The 18,167-nt window shown below is 40.7% G+C and overlaps 1 protein-coding gene across 1 annotated transcript in view; it reads right to left on the reverse strand.

The window, feature by feature from the left end:
- Positions 1 to 17,202, reverse strand: part of LOC119720951 (atrial natriuretic peptide receptor 1-like) — a 75,341-nt gene extending 58,139 nt beyond the window's left edge. Inside the window, exon 1 of the mRNA XM_038190819.1 lies at positions 15,583 to 17,202. Coding sequence (XP_038046747.1) covers positions 15,583 to 16,345 — 763 coding nt within the window. The 5' untranslated portion in view covers positions 16,346 to 17,202. The remainder of the gene's footprint in view (positions 1 to 15,582) is intronic.
- Between the last annotated feature and the right edge of the window lie 965 nt (positions 17,203 to 18,167).

The raw sequence follows: 18,167 nt of genomic DNA on the forward strand, positions 1-18,167 counted from the left end.
TAATGTAACAGTCGAGTGCAGACTTCAAGCTTGACCATGCAGCAGCAATGAGGTTTTCAGTTACCCGAGAACGACAGCTTAATCAGCATGCTAAGTTGGAGTGCTAAGGAGCGCGGAAGTCGCAGCCTCAACTTTTACTTCAAAACGCGTCGGCTCGTGAAATGTAAAATGGAAGGAGGCGACATAGTGCAACTAATGGCGTACGGTTACTTACGGTAGGTGAGAAAACATCATGGCCTGATGGATTTTGCCTAGTGAGCCGCTGATAATGAAAAAGAAGCCTTGAGAATAAATGACTGATGAAGTGTCTAACATCTCGAAATACTTTTCGATGTGTCTTCCGTTCCGTCCTGTTTAGTCCAAATGTTATACTGCCCACGAGATACCAACATTACTGTCTGTACCCAACGCGTGACGCATTAACAACTTTCCAAAAGCATAAACAAATTTCAAGTTTTAGAGGAAAAAAAACTTCCGAAAGTAATACGTAATGCAGTTCTGAAGAAGGCATTGAAGTCTCTGTCAAAAAGGACGAACACAAGTTATTCTTCCACTGATCGGAAATCCAAAATTATTTTTCTGGGATAATACCCAGGTTTTGGGAGGCACTATGCGTTGAATTCTTACTCATCAATTCTCCAATACGCACATGCCAGTTGACGCTCATTGGTCAATACAGTCCTACTCATGTACCAGCTATAATTTTCAGCAAATTAAGAGCTTACAGGTACGGTGTCCGGCTTCCATGTTGTCTAATTCCGTTATCACCCATACCAAATTGAATATGTCGCCTTGGGCCAACACAGATTAGCTCTCTCTCTCGTCTTCACTATACATGACGGAAGAAATGTGGAATATCAAAGTTATAGCATTACCATATTGAAGAAATAAGCCTAACGTCGCCCAGGAAAATATCGCTTATGTATAAAGTATCATTTTATTTAAAAATGCCCTCTTTTTCGTCCAACCTCCAACAATTCAAATATACACCTTAGATATTTGGCCCATTTTCAGTGCAACGCATACTCATATATGGTTTGGTAATTAATAACGTTTCCAAATTCAGTTGAAATGAGTTCTCCTTGTCTAAAGTGTAAAGACATTCTTGTGTTGTAAATAATGAACCATCGCTTGATCATATTGTAATTACAAACACATAACCCGTCCAGATTGATGTATTATGTAAAGACCAGCGTCTAAAGTGGTGTTTAATATTCACAACATGGCCAAGAAATAGGGCAAGTCATTCAAGGAGCAAGTTTTTACATGCACAGATAAAATCGTCAGCGAATCAAATGCAGCACCCTTTTCGACACACACGTCCCCTCCGAACGCCCTTCAAATTAAAACGTTTAATTTTCTTTGGCGAATCCCCGAACGAACTAATGCGTCTGCCTTCCGGAAAAAATCGCTTTAGAAAGGCTTCCTTTTATGTATATAAAAAGGCGCCAATGACATTTCAGTGCCCGCCCTAATGGGATCCGACTCGTTCCACGCCACCCTTGTCACTGGGGATTAGTTTTCATTCAAGCCCCCAAGGAAATAGATTCAGAAATTCGACGACCTGTATTCGAATCTACTAGACGAATACCACTCATCGATTTCAAAAACCGTAAAGGGGCTTAATTCAAAATAGCCTGTTTTGTGGCTGCATAGATTACACGAGAACGTTAACAAATTATTTCTAACAAAAATCATTCAAACTTAGGAAAAAATCCTACTTGGCAAAACTCTTTTGATGGTTAGCTCCAACTTCTTGCAGATGTTTAAAATTTAAAATCCAGAAGATATTCACGAAAAATTCAACTTATCCGGTTTTACTATAAAATTGACTACATTCAACTAGCGTATACATACATCATGACTGAAAATGGGGAAAAAAGACTTAGAGTAGCTAAACATGTTCTCTCCTCGGAAAAAATGAACTACGATCAGGACACAATTAATCAGATACATTCTGATATCCAAGTCAAATCTCATAGAATATTTTGAGGTTTTTTTTTTATCAGTTCAACGCTTTTGAGAGCAGTCGACTTGCCAAAGTGAGAAATGATATTCTTCTGACACTTATGTCGTAAACAAATTTTGCTCACTCACTCCTTGCGACTAGCGGGCCGGACGCTTGGGCACCACGTCTGAAATCACAACTACACAAAATAAATGGGTCTGGAGCCTCGGAATGACATGTGTAAGTGCGGTAATGGAAAGAACTCTGTCAGGTATAATGCCTGGTGACGAGAATAGAGTACAACCGTGTAGGGATAGTTCAGCTGAAATCTGCAGCGACCCAATTTTCAAGCGAAAACATCTGGCTTAGCTTGTCGCGATGGATAGTTTGCGTCAGACTATAATTGCGGTCTTAATTAGCATTTTGCCCATCAGTAGTGTAAACAAGGGACACAACCCTTCATTAGCATTTTCCCATCAGTAATGTAAACAAAGGACAAAAAAATCCATCATGATGATGTCTCGTATTTATGAAACCCACCGCGCGTTATCACATAATGACCATTAACTTTATTTTCTGTATTAAAACCATTAGGTCTATATCATTTGCAAATAAAATGAATAATACAACGTAACATTTCCTTATATAGATAGCGTATTGCTGTCAGCATTCTTCCCAACAGTCATGTAACTACAAAATACTGGACAATTTATGGGAGACGTTTTAAACTCTATAATGCTTACGAGTAATATTTCATTCGCAGTGTTATTGCATGGCTACGAAAATCAGTTGGATTATGAACATGCTTCAAATAAAACTAGTTGGATCACTTTTTGTTGTCAAGTGTTTAGTGACCAGGTGTAAAAAGCAGAAGCATTTAATATGTCTTTTAACGAGCAACAGTGTACCCACATGGTGCTACACCAGGAATGAATGCAAGCTAGACGGCTACAGTGCTCCATTAACACGTCATCAAATTAGAGATAATACACATGCATGGATACATTTGGGGTGATAATAGCCATCGAATCAGCCATAAAGAACGTGCTTAATAGACGGCAAGTATGTTTTAGCGAGTGTGAAATCTAAGCTATGAGATACAGGCGGAGAAATTCTGTATTTAGTGTTGGAGGAGAGTTGCAATCAATCAACTTTAATTTGCTATGTTATGTCTTGGAGTTTGGACTAGCATGACTCCACTTATCACGTATGAGATATATCACTGTAACTTGACATGAACCTTGTTCTTTTCTGATGTGACAAAAAAGTAACACAATATGCAGGACATGATCATAGAGCGAGTAAAACAAGTGGACAACTAAAGTCTTTTTACACTTTAAAATGAAGTAGTCAGCGCGTTTCTTAATGTCTACAACATCTCATCCTTTCCTGGATTTGTTAACATGTGTCCCCGTCCTCCCCCGTCGTTTAAAGTGCATGCCTTCGATGAAACTGATTAAAATCGTGTTTACTTCTGTCACAACGGACTACATGACCGTGGATTTGGGGACGATAAAAAAAGGATGAAAAGTTCAGTTCTACTCGAGCTTCTCGCCTGGACTATGGAACCACTGCAGGCGACCACTGCAGACGTTTGAGCGCGACGTGCGTAGAAAGATAACAGAATCGTCGGCGAGGAAAGTGATATTCTTGGATGGTACATCGATTAAACCCTACTATGAATTAAGAACCACGGTTTCAGTTTCACATTGGTACAGCTGGTGATTAGCGCAGGCGTCAGACACAAATATTGCCATCTTGTTCTCCTCAGGGTAGTCTTTGAATCAGTATCAAGTTCATTTCTTTAAAAACATATATCGCTGTAAGTCCCAAAGGACAGTAGATTGGAAAGCAAATCGTCAACAAGGAGAAAAAACAACAGGACCCATCAACTTTTAAGTCAGTAGGTTGTTGTTAATGAATGGCGATGATGCATGTATCATTGCCCCATATGCTTTCAGATGAATACATTCGTATTTCTATGTCACTTTCACTTTCAGTAAGGGCATCATTAAAAGTTAAACAACAACTTGCCTTCAAATTATATTATTCTGAAGGTGAACATGTGACAGGTTAAATGAATTACTGTGCAAAAGTGATTGACATGTCAACCCCACTCTTCCTGGGAAATTATTTGGAGTTCGTATAAAAATGCACGGACGATCTTCCTGTTAAGCCTTTGAACATACAGACAAACACAAGAATTTCGTATTGTTATGGACTGAAGTACATGTTTTGTCATGCAGTGCAAACATCACATGTCCTTACGGAGCCGAACCTGAAAGGCACTAAAGCAATTTACCCAGCGCGAACGTGGCAGCTACTGCTTCACTTAATCTCTATTTCTACTTGTTCTACACGAGTTGGCCGAGTCGACAGGAAGCAAGAGAGCTGTCCTTTGAGCCCATGGGCTTTTAACCACTAGGCATCAACTGTGTGGTTGAAGTACCTCGCAAGATATTGCACGATTTACGGGAAGGCGAGGGCGAGCACTGGATATAATATGCATGGAGTGCCTTGACCTACACGTCGCCAAGAAGTAGCGCCTAGAGCACGAGTTGCAACCACCAGTATGATGGAACCTCCTCATCCCAAAACAATATCAATATTTGCATTGTGCGAAGAGTACCAAAGACGAAGTGGATAATGTATTCAGTAACTCAACAAGCCGTTGAAGTGCACTGACAAATGGAGCCTTGTCGTTCAATATGACAGAAAAAAAGGTTCTGTAGATATGTCTGAGTCTTCAAGACACACGTCTACACAGCACAAGATTTGATATAACATCATACATTACGATATTTGCAAACATGATAGGCCTGATGGACCGCATTTCCTGACCACCAGAGACGCGTCACCACGGCTTGTACCTCTATTTTGCCCGATTACCTAAACACGCAGCTTTTTTCCAAAGCTTGATATTTCGACGAGGTTATGCTACGATGCACTGGACAATGGTCTAACAAAAAATACTGTCGTTTCATTTGTTAAAGAAATCTAATGTCTTTCCTACCAATGCAAGCTATTGCATGATGAAACAGGAATCTCTGAACCGCGAAGTTTAAATATACAAGGTCGAAACTGACCAGAGCATTATCATCTGCGACACTCATCAACATCCTGGCCCGGTCTTTGATTGTAGCGCAATACAACCAAAGATACCGCTCACCGGATATCACGTAGGCCTATACGTGTGTTTGTGTACAACTCCTTCCATCATAACACTCCTTTTAATATAGAGGCGATGACAGGAAATTGAAACCAAAACGCGAACACCGATTGGAAAGTGTTGACTTTAAGCACGCACATGTATCTTGATTTGACTGGCGAATTTCTTTAATTTCTTCCGTATACCCATATTCCGTATATCCCTATACGTTTGTTCATATTTGATATGTAAAAAAACAACTTATTCCCACAAAATACAAGCAACCTTGCAAAATATCTTCTTTTTTTGGCAAAAACCAATGGAGCTCATCGGTCAACTACATTACACCTTTCGACATTAGTTATAAAGCCTGTATATTCATTCAAGCTGTACTTTCTGGAAGAGATTAAGGGGTGATAATGTCAAAGCAGGATGACTGTAATAAATCATTTAAATCCATCTTCTCGTACTACATGCATGTCAAATCTGATTTTTGCATTTTCTGTCAGAAGTACCATCTGTAAGATCGTTGATTTGATCGTTGTGTTTTGCTTACAAGCCCAAACCTGTATCTGTTTTTCACATGGGGTCACTCATCATTGATGTAGTATGGGTCAATGGTAGAACATCATGACAGAGTTTCAGTCTGTGATATGGACTAGTTCTTGCAATGTAATTAGTTTAAAGTGAGATATCCGAACACCATTACGTACACAGCCTGTTTGCATGCAGGCACATAAACCAGTATATCACACGGAACAAGCTGTGGCAACTTGACAATAACAGAAAGTTTCAAACATTTTATAAACTATATCGCTGCACGTTACAATTTGCGGATCAGTTTCATTCAAATGCCGTTACGAAAATTGATCCAGCCTAGTGAATTTCTTTTCAACACCGAATAATCCTGAAAACATAACTGGTCTCCATAACAAGCAATTAATTTGGTTATCCCTTCCACCACCACACAATTACACAATTTACAAGTGGAATTTCACAATTCCACAATCGATAGGCCCACTTTAGGGTCCGTGAGCTATACGAAACGTTTCCGCGTTCGCATGATTGGCTATGAATGCACTCGTCCAATTGTGTTCAGAATACGCATGGCTTCGTTCTTGGTATTATTATAATGCGTGTCTAGCTGTAAATGGCGAACATCAATTCTACATGCAAATCCGTTAGCATTGTCATTTTGCTCTCACTATAACGCATGTTAGTTCCATACAGACTAAGGTAGGTTTATGGCTTTATAGCAAGCGTCGTTTTATTTGTGAAAGCTGCGAAAGTCTATCGAAGGTACATGTACATGTATACAGTGAGGTTCGTGCTTCTGTTCCATAGAGATACGCACCGAGTTGAATGTTTGTGCATCCATTATTACTGAATTAAAGTAACAACATCACCACAAAGATGACCGCCGAATCCACAGAGTGTAAACAAGGGTACCGTCCTGGCTTGACTGTTCTATCAATAACACAAGTTTCATAACTTAACATACACATTCCAGTCTATCTATTTTTGTTATGATAAGTATGGATGAGCCTTGTCTAAATAAACCGTAAATACGTAGCTCTGCCGTAAATGATTACTTCACATGCCGACTAAACCCTTAATGCCAGATAATTGAAATTGTTCATCAGCCATCAAGTGAAACGCTTTTCATCATTTCACTAAGAAATGCTTCGATTCCGAGGACAGTTATAGGCCTATTTAAATTACCGCAAAATATTCACCGTATAAACCGCAGGGATTTTGGGCTTTGAAAGGAATTTGCCTAACAAAATAACGACGGCTACTTCGTATTCAAGATGGAGACGCGACGACCAGACACTAGACGTAATTCAAGTCAGTTATTATTAAAAGGCAATAAAATGCACTCTATACATTATAATTGTGTCCATTGCAAATATTATTCGAGGACTTGAAATCTGTTCTCATTACAAGAGAAGTATATGTCTTTTCAACCATGCCTCGCCTCTTCATTAATCAAAACACATTTTTTTGCAGAAGTTAACGAGTAATATGTCATCCTCCACTCTTGGCTTGAGACAATATTCAACTCATTCTATGAATAGAATCAATAAAACCGTGAATGTATTGTCGCTATAGGAACTTAATTACGTGATGTGATATTTGATGCTTTAAAACATGGAGGATGCCCAATGGGATGAAATTGTGTTGAATTATTGTCTTGTCCCATGAAATATACATTCAGTGTAAGGCATTCTAGGCACCACAGAACATACAAACTCTTACTGTCCATGTTTTCGATTTGCGAACTCGAATAATTGTCAACAGAGATTCATCGTTTATCAAATCGGACAGCACCCAGGTCTCACTGACGTACAATGCACGAGTTCAAATACAAGTTCATTTTCTAGGAGTAATCCCAGGTGGGCCAGAACGGAAAACGCGGTCGATTTGCTAGAAATAAGAGTCGAATATAGAGTGCAGTACAGTCGGTGAACCGGAATAATGAGTTTAGCATAGGTTCTTGCGTTGACGGTAACGCATGTTATTCAATTATGCAGAAGCAGCGTTTGAAAAGTTAGCACATCGCAGAAACAACTTATGGACATACATCCGAAGAAAAAGAAATACAATATTATTCACCTCAAAAATCGACTTGAGAAAAGAACATTATCCGTGTTTGCTTTGTATCCGCAACAAACGCACCTCTGACCACGGTAACCTAGCAACCAATCTATATCAGCGTAGTAGGAATATTCGGTACGTTTGAAGTTGACATATGCCACGATGATCACGGAAGACAACAGGGATTCACTATAGCTGTGTTTGGGAAACAGGACGGGGCAAGCAGAATTTCGCATAAACATGAGAACGCGAGTAGCAAGGCCGCGCAAAGCAAAGGAGGCAATCGTAACTTACGCCGTAAGACATGCAAATCAAGTCATGTCCATGCATGCTGCACAGAACACTTGCCCAAGGGCACATGTCATATCGTGATTGCTATATGCCAATATCTTTGCAGCCATTATACACGGGAGCTGCATCGGAATAACCATGGACCCTCCGAGTGTTCTATGTATATATGTATTTACACGTATTTCCTGATGGTTACTGCTCTTTGTTCCGACACCCCTATGTTCCAACAACCCGCACATAAGATTGTGTTACTCCCGGTTAGGGTTAGGGTTAGGAATAGGAATATGTGCAGTCGGAACATAGGGGTGTCGGAACACATGAGCATTGTGTTGCTCACATGTCTGGTTGAATCAGCCATAGAGCAAGGAATCAGCCATGCATTTGCACGAGTAACATGTCTGCGGTTTTTTTGGTGGCGCAGAGAAAACTTCAAATCCAATAGTAATTTTCTGGAAATCTACGCGACCGATGCATCATGCCGATAGTTTACACACTGGTTGGAAGTACCTGTGTATTTCCACGCAATTTCCTTATCAAAACATTCCCGCTTCAAAGGCAAACAAGTTGGCCACAATCAGTTGTTTACTATTACATTATGGCGAATAATGGGCAGAACACGACCCGACATGGGTAATGTACAGTACAAACAGCAATTCAAATACGTATTCAATAAACTAAACACAAAATAATTTAGTATGGAATTACAGCACAGATTGGAATATGACAGTGTGTGAAACATCATCTGACATGCAGATGTATATTACAGATATAACTGGCGAATCTTCCGCTGCAGGATGTGGTTGATAAATAAAAAAAAAGTCAATAAATAAATAAACATTCAACAATAGTTTAGACAAAACTCACAAAATCCCACCCACACTCGTTATTACTTTCCATTTCAATCATGACCATTTTGGGCGGCAACCTGACGCAGATAAATAAAGCGAATTGTGTTACTATTGCCGCGTTCGGTTCAATTATACATGTCGTCATGGTAAATATTTTCTTTGGTGAAGTACAACAGCAACTGACCGCCACTACCTTGTTACCTAGATCATAACTGGACTCATTAATCAAGAACCCGCGTATCACAAATGGTATTGCGTATTTGCGTTGAAAGTATACAAACAAGTAGCGAGGACTGTTGCACCCTCCCCCGTGGATTTTCTTAATAAAAAGCATTTGCAACGTCCAGTGTAGCACAACAATGGGTGTCCATTATAGCGGTCGAATAATCAACGACCAACTCAATATGAATATCGGAAACGGAATAATATGAAACACTGTGCCTGCCCCAAAAAATCAAAATGACGGAATTCGATCGAAGACCGATCTCTAATGCAACTGGAACACATGCTAGTCAGTTTGTGGACGCATCAAAACACAACAACTGGTTTCAACATGCATGTCGGTTCAACTACTGTTCGTTAGACAAAACCTGTCTGCGAGGAGTATGTGACCACATCAAGTGAAGTTGAGCATATACGCTAGAAAACAATACTAATAATAATTTGTTTTTGCATGTTTGTTTCTGGAAAGACCAGAGGGGAATTCCTTTATTTTATTATTAAATTATAATGCCTTCGTTTGACGGATCAAATCTTGTCCTGTTAAACAATAAATTTGGTTTCATTTATAAACTGAAATAAAGACCAGAATAGGATAAGTTTATCCAGAGTTGGAATAAAAGCAGCTCTGATAAGATTGAAATCAAAACCTCCGCAGAGGAAGAGATCATTGCCACAGAAGGAAGTTGAGCAAGAACTGTTGACTCCAGGGTAACTCCAGGGTCAAAATAGTCATCAAACCACACAACGATTTCCAAATGACAAAAACATCCAAAAATTACACAATTTTGCTATACAATGCTTTATTCACCCTCTGCTTCAACTGATAACAATGTCTTCCTTGTTTACTATATTATTTTACCTTTTTTGTTCAATCATATGGGTAAAACAACAGTACGTCATGCATAGACATTTCTGCATGACAGACTCGCGCTTTCGTCGCGCCCAACTACTTCAAGTCCAGGTAATAACAATCTAGATAAACATGTTAAGTCAGGCAAAACAAAATAAGAGAAGCAGCAAATAACGTGTCCGTTCAAAATGGCCACAAATACATGTACAAGTGGACCGAGGACAAATATTCAGAATTAACTACGCTTAACAATTGATGCGCATAGACGCATACCCGTTTAGATCATCATGTAACGTCCAGTTCAGTGTATATATGGACATTATAATACAAAGAATCGGAAATGCTGTATCAATATCATTGTCATCAAAAACTACAGTGCAAAGACGGCATATTTGACCGCCTTGTGAGAACTTGATCCATACTAAAGAAGTACCACAATCAATTGCATGTAAAAAAAATTAGGTTGCATTTTATGGCAATAACATTTCACACTTTTCTTTTATTGGAAATAGAAAACCTTTGGTGACAAAAAATAAAACTAATATTATAATTGCCTTAGCAGAATTCCAGGCTTCATTTGGCAAATGTCTGCCATGTCAAATCACACAAGAATTCACCCTTGATTCAATGATCTGATACAACATTGACTACAGAAGATGAGTTGAGACACGAAGCCCAAAAGTATTTTTTTACAAGAAAGATAATTTATTATAATGGTTTGCTGACTCTAAATAATGTTCATTTTTTTCATAATATTGTTCAACGAAGGCATATAAGACTGAACCATTGTCGTCTTGGAACATACTTCAAGCAAAAGTACACAACTAGAGGCAATTCGATGATGAAGAGATACTCCAGGATCATTTGGAGTCTGTCAACTACACACCTGACCCGTGGATTGACTTGCGCGCATTTAGTAGATTGTAATGCATGGGTTCTGGTATGGCCTTCAGGGAAATCACGACTTTTTTAAATTTGGAAAAGCAAAAGACGTCTTTGTGACGCGAGGGAATGAGGGATTGACAGAGAGGTGATTGGGAGGCCTGGTGATGATGTATAAACCAGAAATTTCCCCCAACGTGATCCCTGGCTCCGAGTCTAATTTGATATAAATCCAGCAGTTACAATCCGATGCCTTCGGATCTGCTTAAAAATAAATGGTCAGTATGTTGTCACGTGTTCAACACATAACACCCCCCAGAAGTTGCCAAAGATGATCGAATAAGATGTTGGCATTATAATTGATGGAATTTGCGGAGTTTGATTCCGTCAGGGTAGGCGTCAGAAAGAAGGCAATGTAAAATTTCAGTTCATTGAAGCAACACTGAAAAACTGCCTCTCCTCGTAGTTATAGGAATAATTGTGTCACAGCTTGCGTGACGTGTTTTCTCACACGATGCATATGCCAGACGGTTGCAGGGACAACTTCAATCACATGTAGGGTTGGTCAACTTGGCCTATACATATCCACCCGCGTCATTGATGCTCTACATCAACTATGGCGACTGGCTTCAAATGCCAAACAATAATACCAATAGAATTGGGACTTTTTTTTCTTTCTTTTTTTCTTTTTAAAGAAGATGACTAGGGCCAACAATAAAAATTGAGTAATGTCAGCAGTGACACGCAGCGAGTTTGTAATTGTGTACAAAATATTTGTACACAAAGGGAAGCAGGTAGTAAGGAAACCCCCCAGGTGGTGTTTGTGAATCAACTCTTGTTTATGGTATTCGAAGAGTCATGTAGTATGTACGCCTGTGAAAAAAAAGTTGTGAAGTTCCCATGCTACCTGGGAGCGGGTGATTGTTGTGGACCGTTTGACGAATACAAGTTGTTTTCAGTAAGCCTCATAGAAAGTGGTCAAATAAAGTGAACAAGTGTCTGAAGTGGAAGGGGCTTGTTTTTGTTTACGTTGCCAAGGCTAGATGAAGTGACACAATTTTAAAAAGGAATTGAAATTGCTACTGCTTGTCAACAGGGAGCAAAATAATATATATATTTTTGGATATAAATAACCATGCACGTAGGCTAATAAGGGTTGTAATTGTCCGTGTTGAATTCACCGTGTGGTAATGAATGCTAATCCATCAGGGCAACCAAACAACGATTATTTCATCATTTTGTTTCATATTCCCCAGTGCATTTGGATAAAATATGGCTGGTACATACGGCACACCGACATCTAGATGCATTAACGTTATGCACACAAAACAAGACAAATGCAATTTGCAAATTAAACAAGGATCTTCCGAGCTGCACAGCGTGTACATGGTTACCTGCCAGATTCCAGCTACGCGGAACTATCAGTATTATTCCTAATGTATTGTACGTTTGGTTGAGTGACAGGGTGATCATTTATCTCGCTCTCTCCTGATCAACCGTAAGTACTAGCATACTAGCCCCTGTCATTGTCTTGCAGGCGATCAGAGTGGAAGAAAGAAAATCGATAGGAACTTGGTCTGTCAGTATTATGGGCAATGTACCGAGGGGCAATTATCAAACGAAGGAAGGAATTGAAAACAGACGTGCCCCTCCACCCCAACAGCATTCTGTCAGCTGTTTGCCAATGGTGCGAATTCCTCTATGAATAATCAACCAATAGTTGTGCATTCACATCGGATTGAAAGAGCAAGACTCGGAAATGATCACAAAGAATCCTGAGATAACACCCAACCCATTGCGACAATTATACCCTACCTGAAGACATCTATCCAAACGCCTCAAAATAAACAAAAACGAACATCAAACTTTTAAATATGACACCATTAACTGAAAGAAACATTTCACATTTCGTTAGGTCAAAAAGACAGTCCACTCCACAAATTATGTACTTCCCTGAAGATTTTTTTTCAAAAGAAAAAAATAACACACGCTTCCTTTAAAAAAAAATAACACGAAAGTAAATGTTTCGATTTTGTTATATTCAAATCAAAACTCTGAACGTCCTTGGTCCCATGTGGCCCCACCCTTCAAGCAAATAGTAGCCTGGATGGATTTCTTGCCGTAATGTTTTCACAAAATTGATCTCTTTGAAAGTTCAGTTTTAACTGATTGGAATGAAAAAAAAGTGTCAATCCAAATAGAAATTGATCCACGTCGATGGGTTGGAGATACAACGAGCTCTCCTCACATACCGGGAAGACAAAATTAAATCAATGCGTTGCACGTGAGCTTCGACCAAATTTTTCAAAAGACATGGTCTTAATTGACATACAGAGGTTTTTTTATGTTACAGTGTAGGCCTACTTAGACAAAAGAATAGTTTGGCTACAGTTGGTTACTGTTTCCAAGAGTGACCCTAAATGCGCGCATCAGTTTAGTTTGTTCGACTACAATTGGTCATCAGGCTAAACAAGTCATATAATGACCAACATGGAGAAAAATGTGGCGGACAGACATCGCTGTTTATATGCAGATGTCGAGATGCGATTCTTAAGGAAATTTATTTTGAATCAACATCTCTAAACACGTGCCTTTTCGCGATTTATTGCATAAAATGACATCAGGTCCCGAGCTTCAGATTATACAAATGAATTCCTTTTCATAATTTGTAGAATTGCAGCGTGAATACAGGAACATATTTGCTTTCCACTTGGCACCAACTAAAGTGCAGTGTAAATTCGGAGTTTATCCATCCCCAAAGGCCCCCCACCCTGCGTCAAGAGAACGCTATCCGAGTCAGAGCCTGCGTGAAAGAGTGGAGTGCCGATTGAATCTGAAGCAACCGTAGCCTTTTATGATGCGGTGTTTTCTCGACACTCACGGCATGTTAAAGTCAACAGGTCCCGTCCCACGCCGCGAGGGGCGGCTGAATAAAGACAGGGGAAAAAATCCGGGCCTAGACAATATGCCCTCGTTTAAATCTTGTCCGACACGTCGCAGAAAATAATTCGAGTTGATTTATGTGGTCGGGCAAGTAATGCAGGTTGGTGTTTGTCATAAATGCCAGCAAAAGACTGTCATTTGATACCATCATGAGAAATATGGGTCCAATCGAAAAAAAAAGAGAAGGGTTGCGCGTTGTTTACGGACTAGCTACATTGGTACAAGTCTCTCACTGTCTCATGGAGGGAAGAGGAGTTTAAAGCCCAGATATTCTAGAGAGGAAGCATCGAATAACTTCGTTTTACTTCTCTTCCACACGGGCTAAAACAACGCCTCGCTGAATAAACGGATGGCAACTTATGCATTCCCTGCAGGGTCGTCAGCCGAGTTTGTAAGCAGCCAGCAACCTCAGATGAAGCACGGTAAAGGCGAAAGCTCTAGAGTCGCGTGTCCAGCGACATATGGCAATCAACACACAGTTGCCAGTAGGGTCCTCTCCCCTCCCCCCTAGCTCAACCAATTATCGGGTGTTATTTTTGTTCGGGCTAATTGCCCCTCTGATTCAATTTAAAGCTCTTTAATAGCCGGCCTGGGGATGTGTTCCGCAAGAGACTTTTAAGATTAATCCACTCACTTCCGGGATTACTTGGGAGTTTTCGCGACCCGGACTGGGGGGGGGGGGGGGGGGGGCAGGAGGAAAAAACATTCAACTTATACTTTGATGAAACAATTTCAATAACAAGTTGGATCGTTGTTTCTCATTCAATTTTGTTTTCACAAAACTTCACGACGATGGGAAGTTGTTTTTAAATGTTTATCATTCGACAAATATTATCTAGACAGTGGCAGCACATGTAGAATAACCTTTTGTAAAATGAAGGCCGAATTAAAATCGGTCGGGTATCTTGTTTTGGCAGAGAATGAATGAAGTCATCTTCCATTAGTGTGATGCGTAATTACGCCCGAGGGCCGAAGCCAATCACGGTATATTAAATTTTGGAGATCAGTACTCCAGGGTTAAATTTACATTGGGATCAAATTCCACACGGTCGCAAATGAAATGAGCACAATTTGCCGTACACTGGGATTCGGATCACCAGACTACCGACCTCATTTGGGATTTTTGTTTTTGAAAGGTATTTAATATAGATAACTTGTGAAAATATACGTGTCGGTTATCTTCCGATGAGCAGACACTCTTTAAATCCGTGGAGAACTATTCAAGAATTACTCTTGTTCGTCAGGGTACCATCACTCTATTATCAGCCAAAAGCTATACAACTGGTGAGGGGAACTGAGTATAATTACTGAACCAACTCAATAGGTTTTCCAGGAGTGTGTAGCATATCGGCTGGGTACTGATTATTGGACCAAGGACAGAGTACCCTCGACGAATACCTAACCTAAATATTCACACGTGTAGGCACGCAACCATGCCCGCACGTATTGTCAAGCTCAATACTCGAAATACAAGCAGATCTGCTTAAATCTGCGGGTCGATATACACGTCAAGGCACTGTTGCAATGCGGAAGCTGACCGATGATGGAAGCCAAGTTATCTACATCTAAAAATACACAAGTAGTACCCAGTTTGTTCCAATGACGTTTTCTTAAAAACAGTTAAATTGCATCGTCATGCACGCCTTTTGCGTGTACAATGTGAAAGGCTGGCTGCAACACGATGTTTATCGATACTTTGTCGCAAGTCTTTTCTTTTCTTTTGCATGTCATTTGTCCGCGGGACGGTTTCGCAAAATTAATGTACAAAAAGAGTATCAAAGGAAACTTGGCTGAAAAGGAACTCATGTTAGGATATAAACATGCATAGCTATATATGGCACATGGTACTTACTTCTGGCAAGTGGTCTAATGTAGTCTTGAAGCCACCTGAATATATTTTGCCTGTCTTCAAGTTCTTCTTCCTTAAAGCTGACCGCCTCTGGTGTTTGAAAACCACTCTCTCTAAGAGCAAAATATGCTGCCCCCGCACCAAAGTGGCAATCCCTGTAATTCGTGTCAGAATCTTCATACAAGAATGCCGTACTGTTCCAATTTTGATAAATAAAGTAGTCCCGTATATACCTCGCCATTTTCGAAAATGGTCCCTGAAGACGAGTTAAGGTTTTATATTGGTACTTATTGTCATATCCGAGGGCCTGTGCCCCGACAGTTAATAAGGGTGTACCCCAGTGGGCTAAAAATTGACCTGTGGGTGATGTGGCGTACTCGCAGACCGGACCGATATACACATCGGCTTGAAATTCGAGTCTGATGTCTACGGTGGAAATCATAGTGAGGGCTACGTCACAGTCCGTGTTGGCGTGAAAAATGGAGACGTTGGAGACCCCAGGCACGATGCGGTCGTACTTCTCCAGGGCGATGTCCAGGGCCGGTGACATCATCTGCTTGAAGTAAGGGTAACGTCTGTCCGTGTACATAAGCGGCCATTCCGGAAGCAACACCGCCATCGTGATAGTAACGTCCCTTTTGGTAGACGGTCGAGGGGCGGCTTCATTTTGGACAGCGACGACCCTCGATCTTGTGACCACGTATGTCAAGAACAGAACAAGCACCTTAGCGGTGATGGCAGGCATTTGGTATTCCGTGGCACCCATTACCTCATTATTGCGTCCTTGAATCCGCCTTAACGGGAAAGCACTTTGAGTGCAACTACCCTATGGACAACCTTAGCGTATGTGATCTCCCGTGCTATATCTACTGAGCTTCTACACTGAAAGAAAATCGAAATATTCACGGATTAGCACTAAACAGTAAACGAGTCGGTTGCTGTACGTGTTGTAATCTCGCCACAAGCTCTATTGTTGTGCTAGCTCTGGGGTATTACATCTTATTCAAGACCACCTTCTCTACTGAGCCGTTACAGTGTGGTTCTTGATCCTTTGCCTGTCATCCTTCAGCGGGTCACACACACACAGGCCGCCGCTTCACCACTCGACTTCATCGATGGCGTGTATCTACGACTTCAATGACTCCATTAGCAACACATGTATTACCACTGAAGGAGGTGCGTGTATGGAGCTTCAGGAACACGACATATTCACAATTAAGCAAACACAATGTGCAACGCCTGTAGAAGCACCGCAGGCACGGATTCTGCGCGATGGGAGCAGGATGGCCCTTGAACTGACCAAGAAACGAACCTACTCAGTGTGTTAGTACCGCTGTCATGACCCTCGCCCAGCAAATAGTGCAGTGAGCAATGCAATCGCGCCAACTACGTGTTGCGCATTATCGAGTAGTGGCTGAATGAGCTGGTTACACAGCGTTCGTTCACTCTGCCACCACAGGTTGTCCAAGCATTGCACCATACGTACATGTACATGTACACTGCGGGTAGTAGGACTACTAAGCGGAGATATAGATATATGTACGCTACGTTGCACAGATCATGCATCTACGATAATGATGACCCCGTCAGTCACGGCTGTTGAGAAACACATTGATACCACTTCCAATGGTTCCACTCTATCGTGGCAATCACTTTCAGTAGATATACAATTTACAAGAATTCTATTGGCATACCACGTGAAAGTAGTCCGTATAGAACAAAAACTGCAGGCGTATGTTTTTTTTATGTGACATGGATTCTCATTACACTGTGAATGTTACAGAAGCCCTATTTGCTCGTGACAAGATTGGTTGCTATGCTAGTCTCTGACAAATTCGGTAAATGAAATGGTATCGTGATTTAATTGATACCTTTGAAAGAATTTACAAACGTGAACTTGATGAAATAATGAATGACTGAGTGAGTAAAAGTACGAGTCTCAGGATAACATAAATAATGGTCCAAAGTTTCGGCAAAATTTACTTGCAACTTCTACACCCCCCCCCCCCATTTACCGTGCATGCGCACAGCGAAGTGACACGCGGTATGGTAATTACAAAAAAAAATCAACGTTGCAAGTCCCTTGCAACATTAATAGGTGATGACGGAAAATCCATGCATTTCAAGTAGTTCCGTTCCTAAGGATTCAGCATTAAGATTGAGTGGCCTTTGTGCCTTGAGACGGCGACTTGCATTAAAAATATATAAAGCGGGAGGTCAGAGTTGGAAGCCCGTTAGACCTGAACCCTATAACATTATAGCAAAAAGTGTGTAGGCCCTTGGGCGTCAGACCACTGCAATGTGCAATATGATAAGCTCCTATGTTAAGGAAGACGTCATTTGACCACCTTAATAATGGAGCCTACATACAAGGCAAAACCGAGGCAATGAGGGATAGGGTGTGTAAATTATATTGACTGAAATTAACGCACATGTCATGAAATCGGACTAGCAAAAAACGCTTCTGCTGGCTTGCAATGTTTTTGATACGAACAAAACTGCGAATTGTCCGGTTTTGCATAACAGAGCTAGTCGAAAGGCCACTCTATCGATTTCAGGAGCGCTCATCAGAATCTTCTTGCCGAGGG

The sequence above is a fragment of the Patiria miniata genome, unplaced genomic scaffold (genome assembly GCF_015706575.1).
Source record: "Patiria miniata isolate m_02_andy unplaced genomic scaffold, ASM1570657v1 HiC_scaffold_9, whole genome shotgun sequence".
Taxonomy (NCBI): Eukaryota; Metazoa; Echinodermata; class Asteroidea; order Valvatida; family Asterinidae; genus Patiria; species Patiria miniata.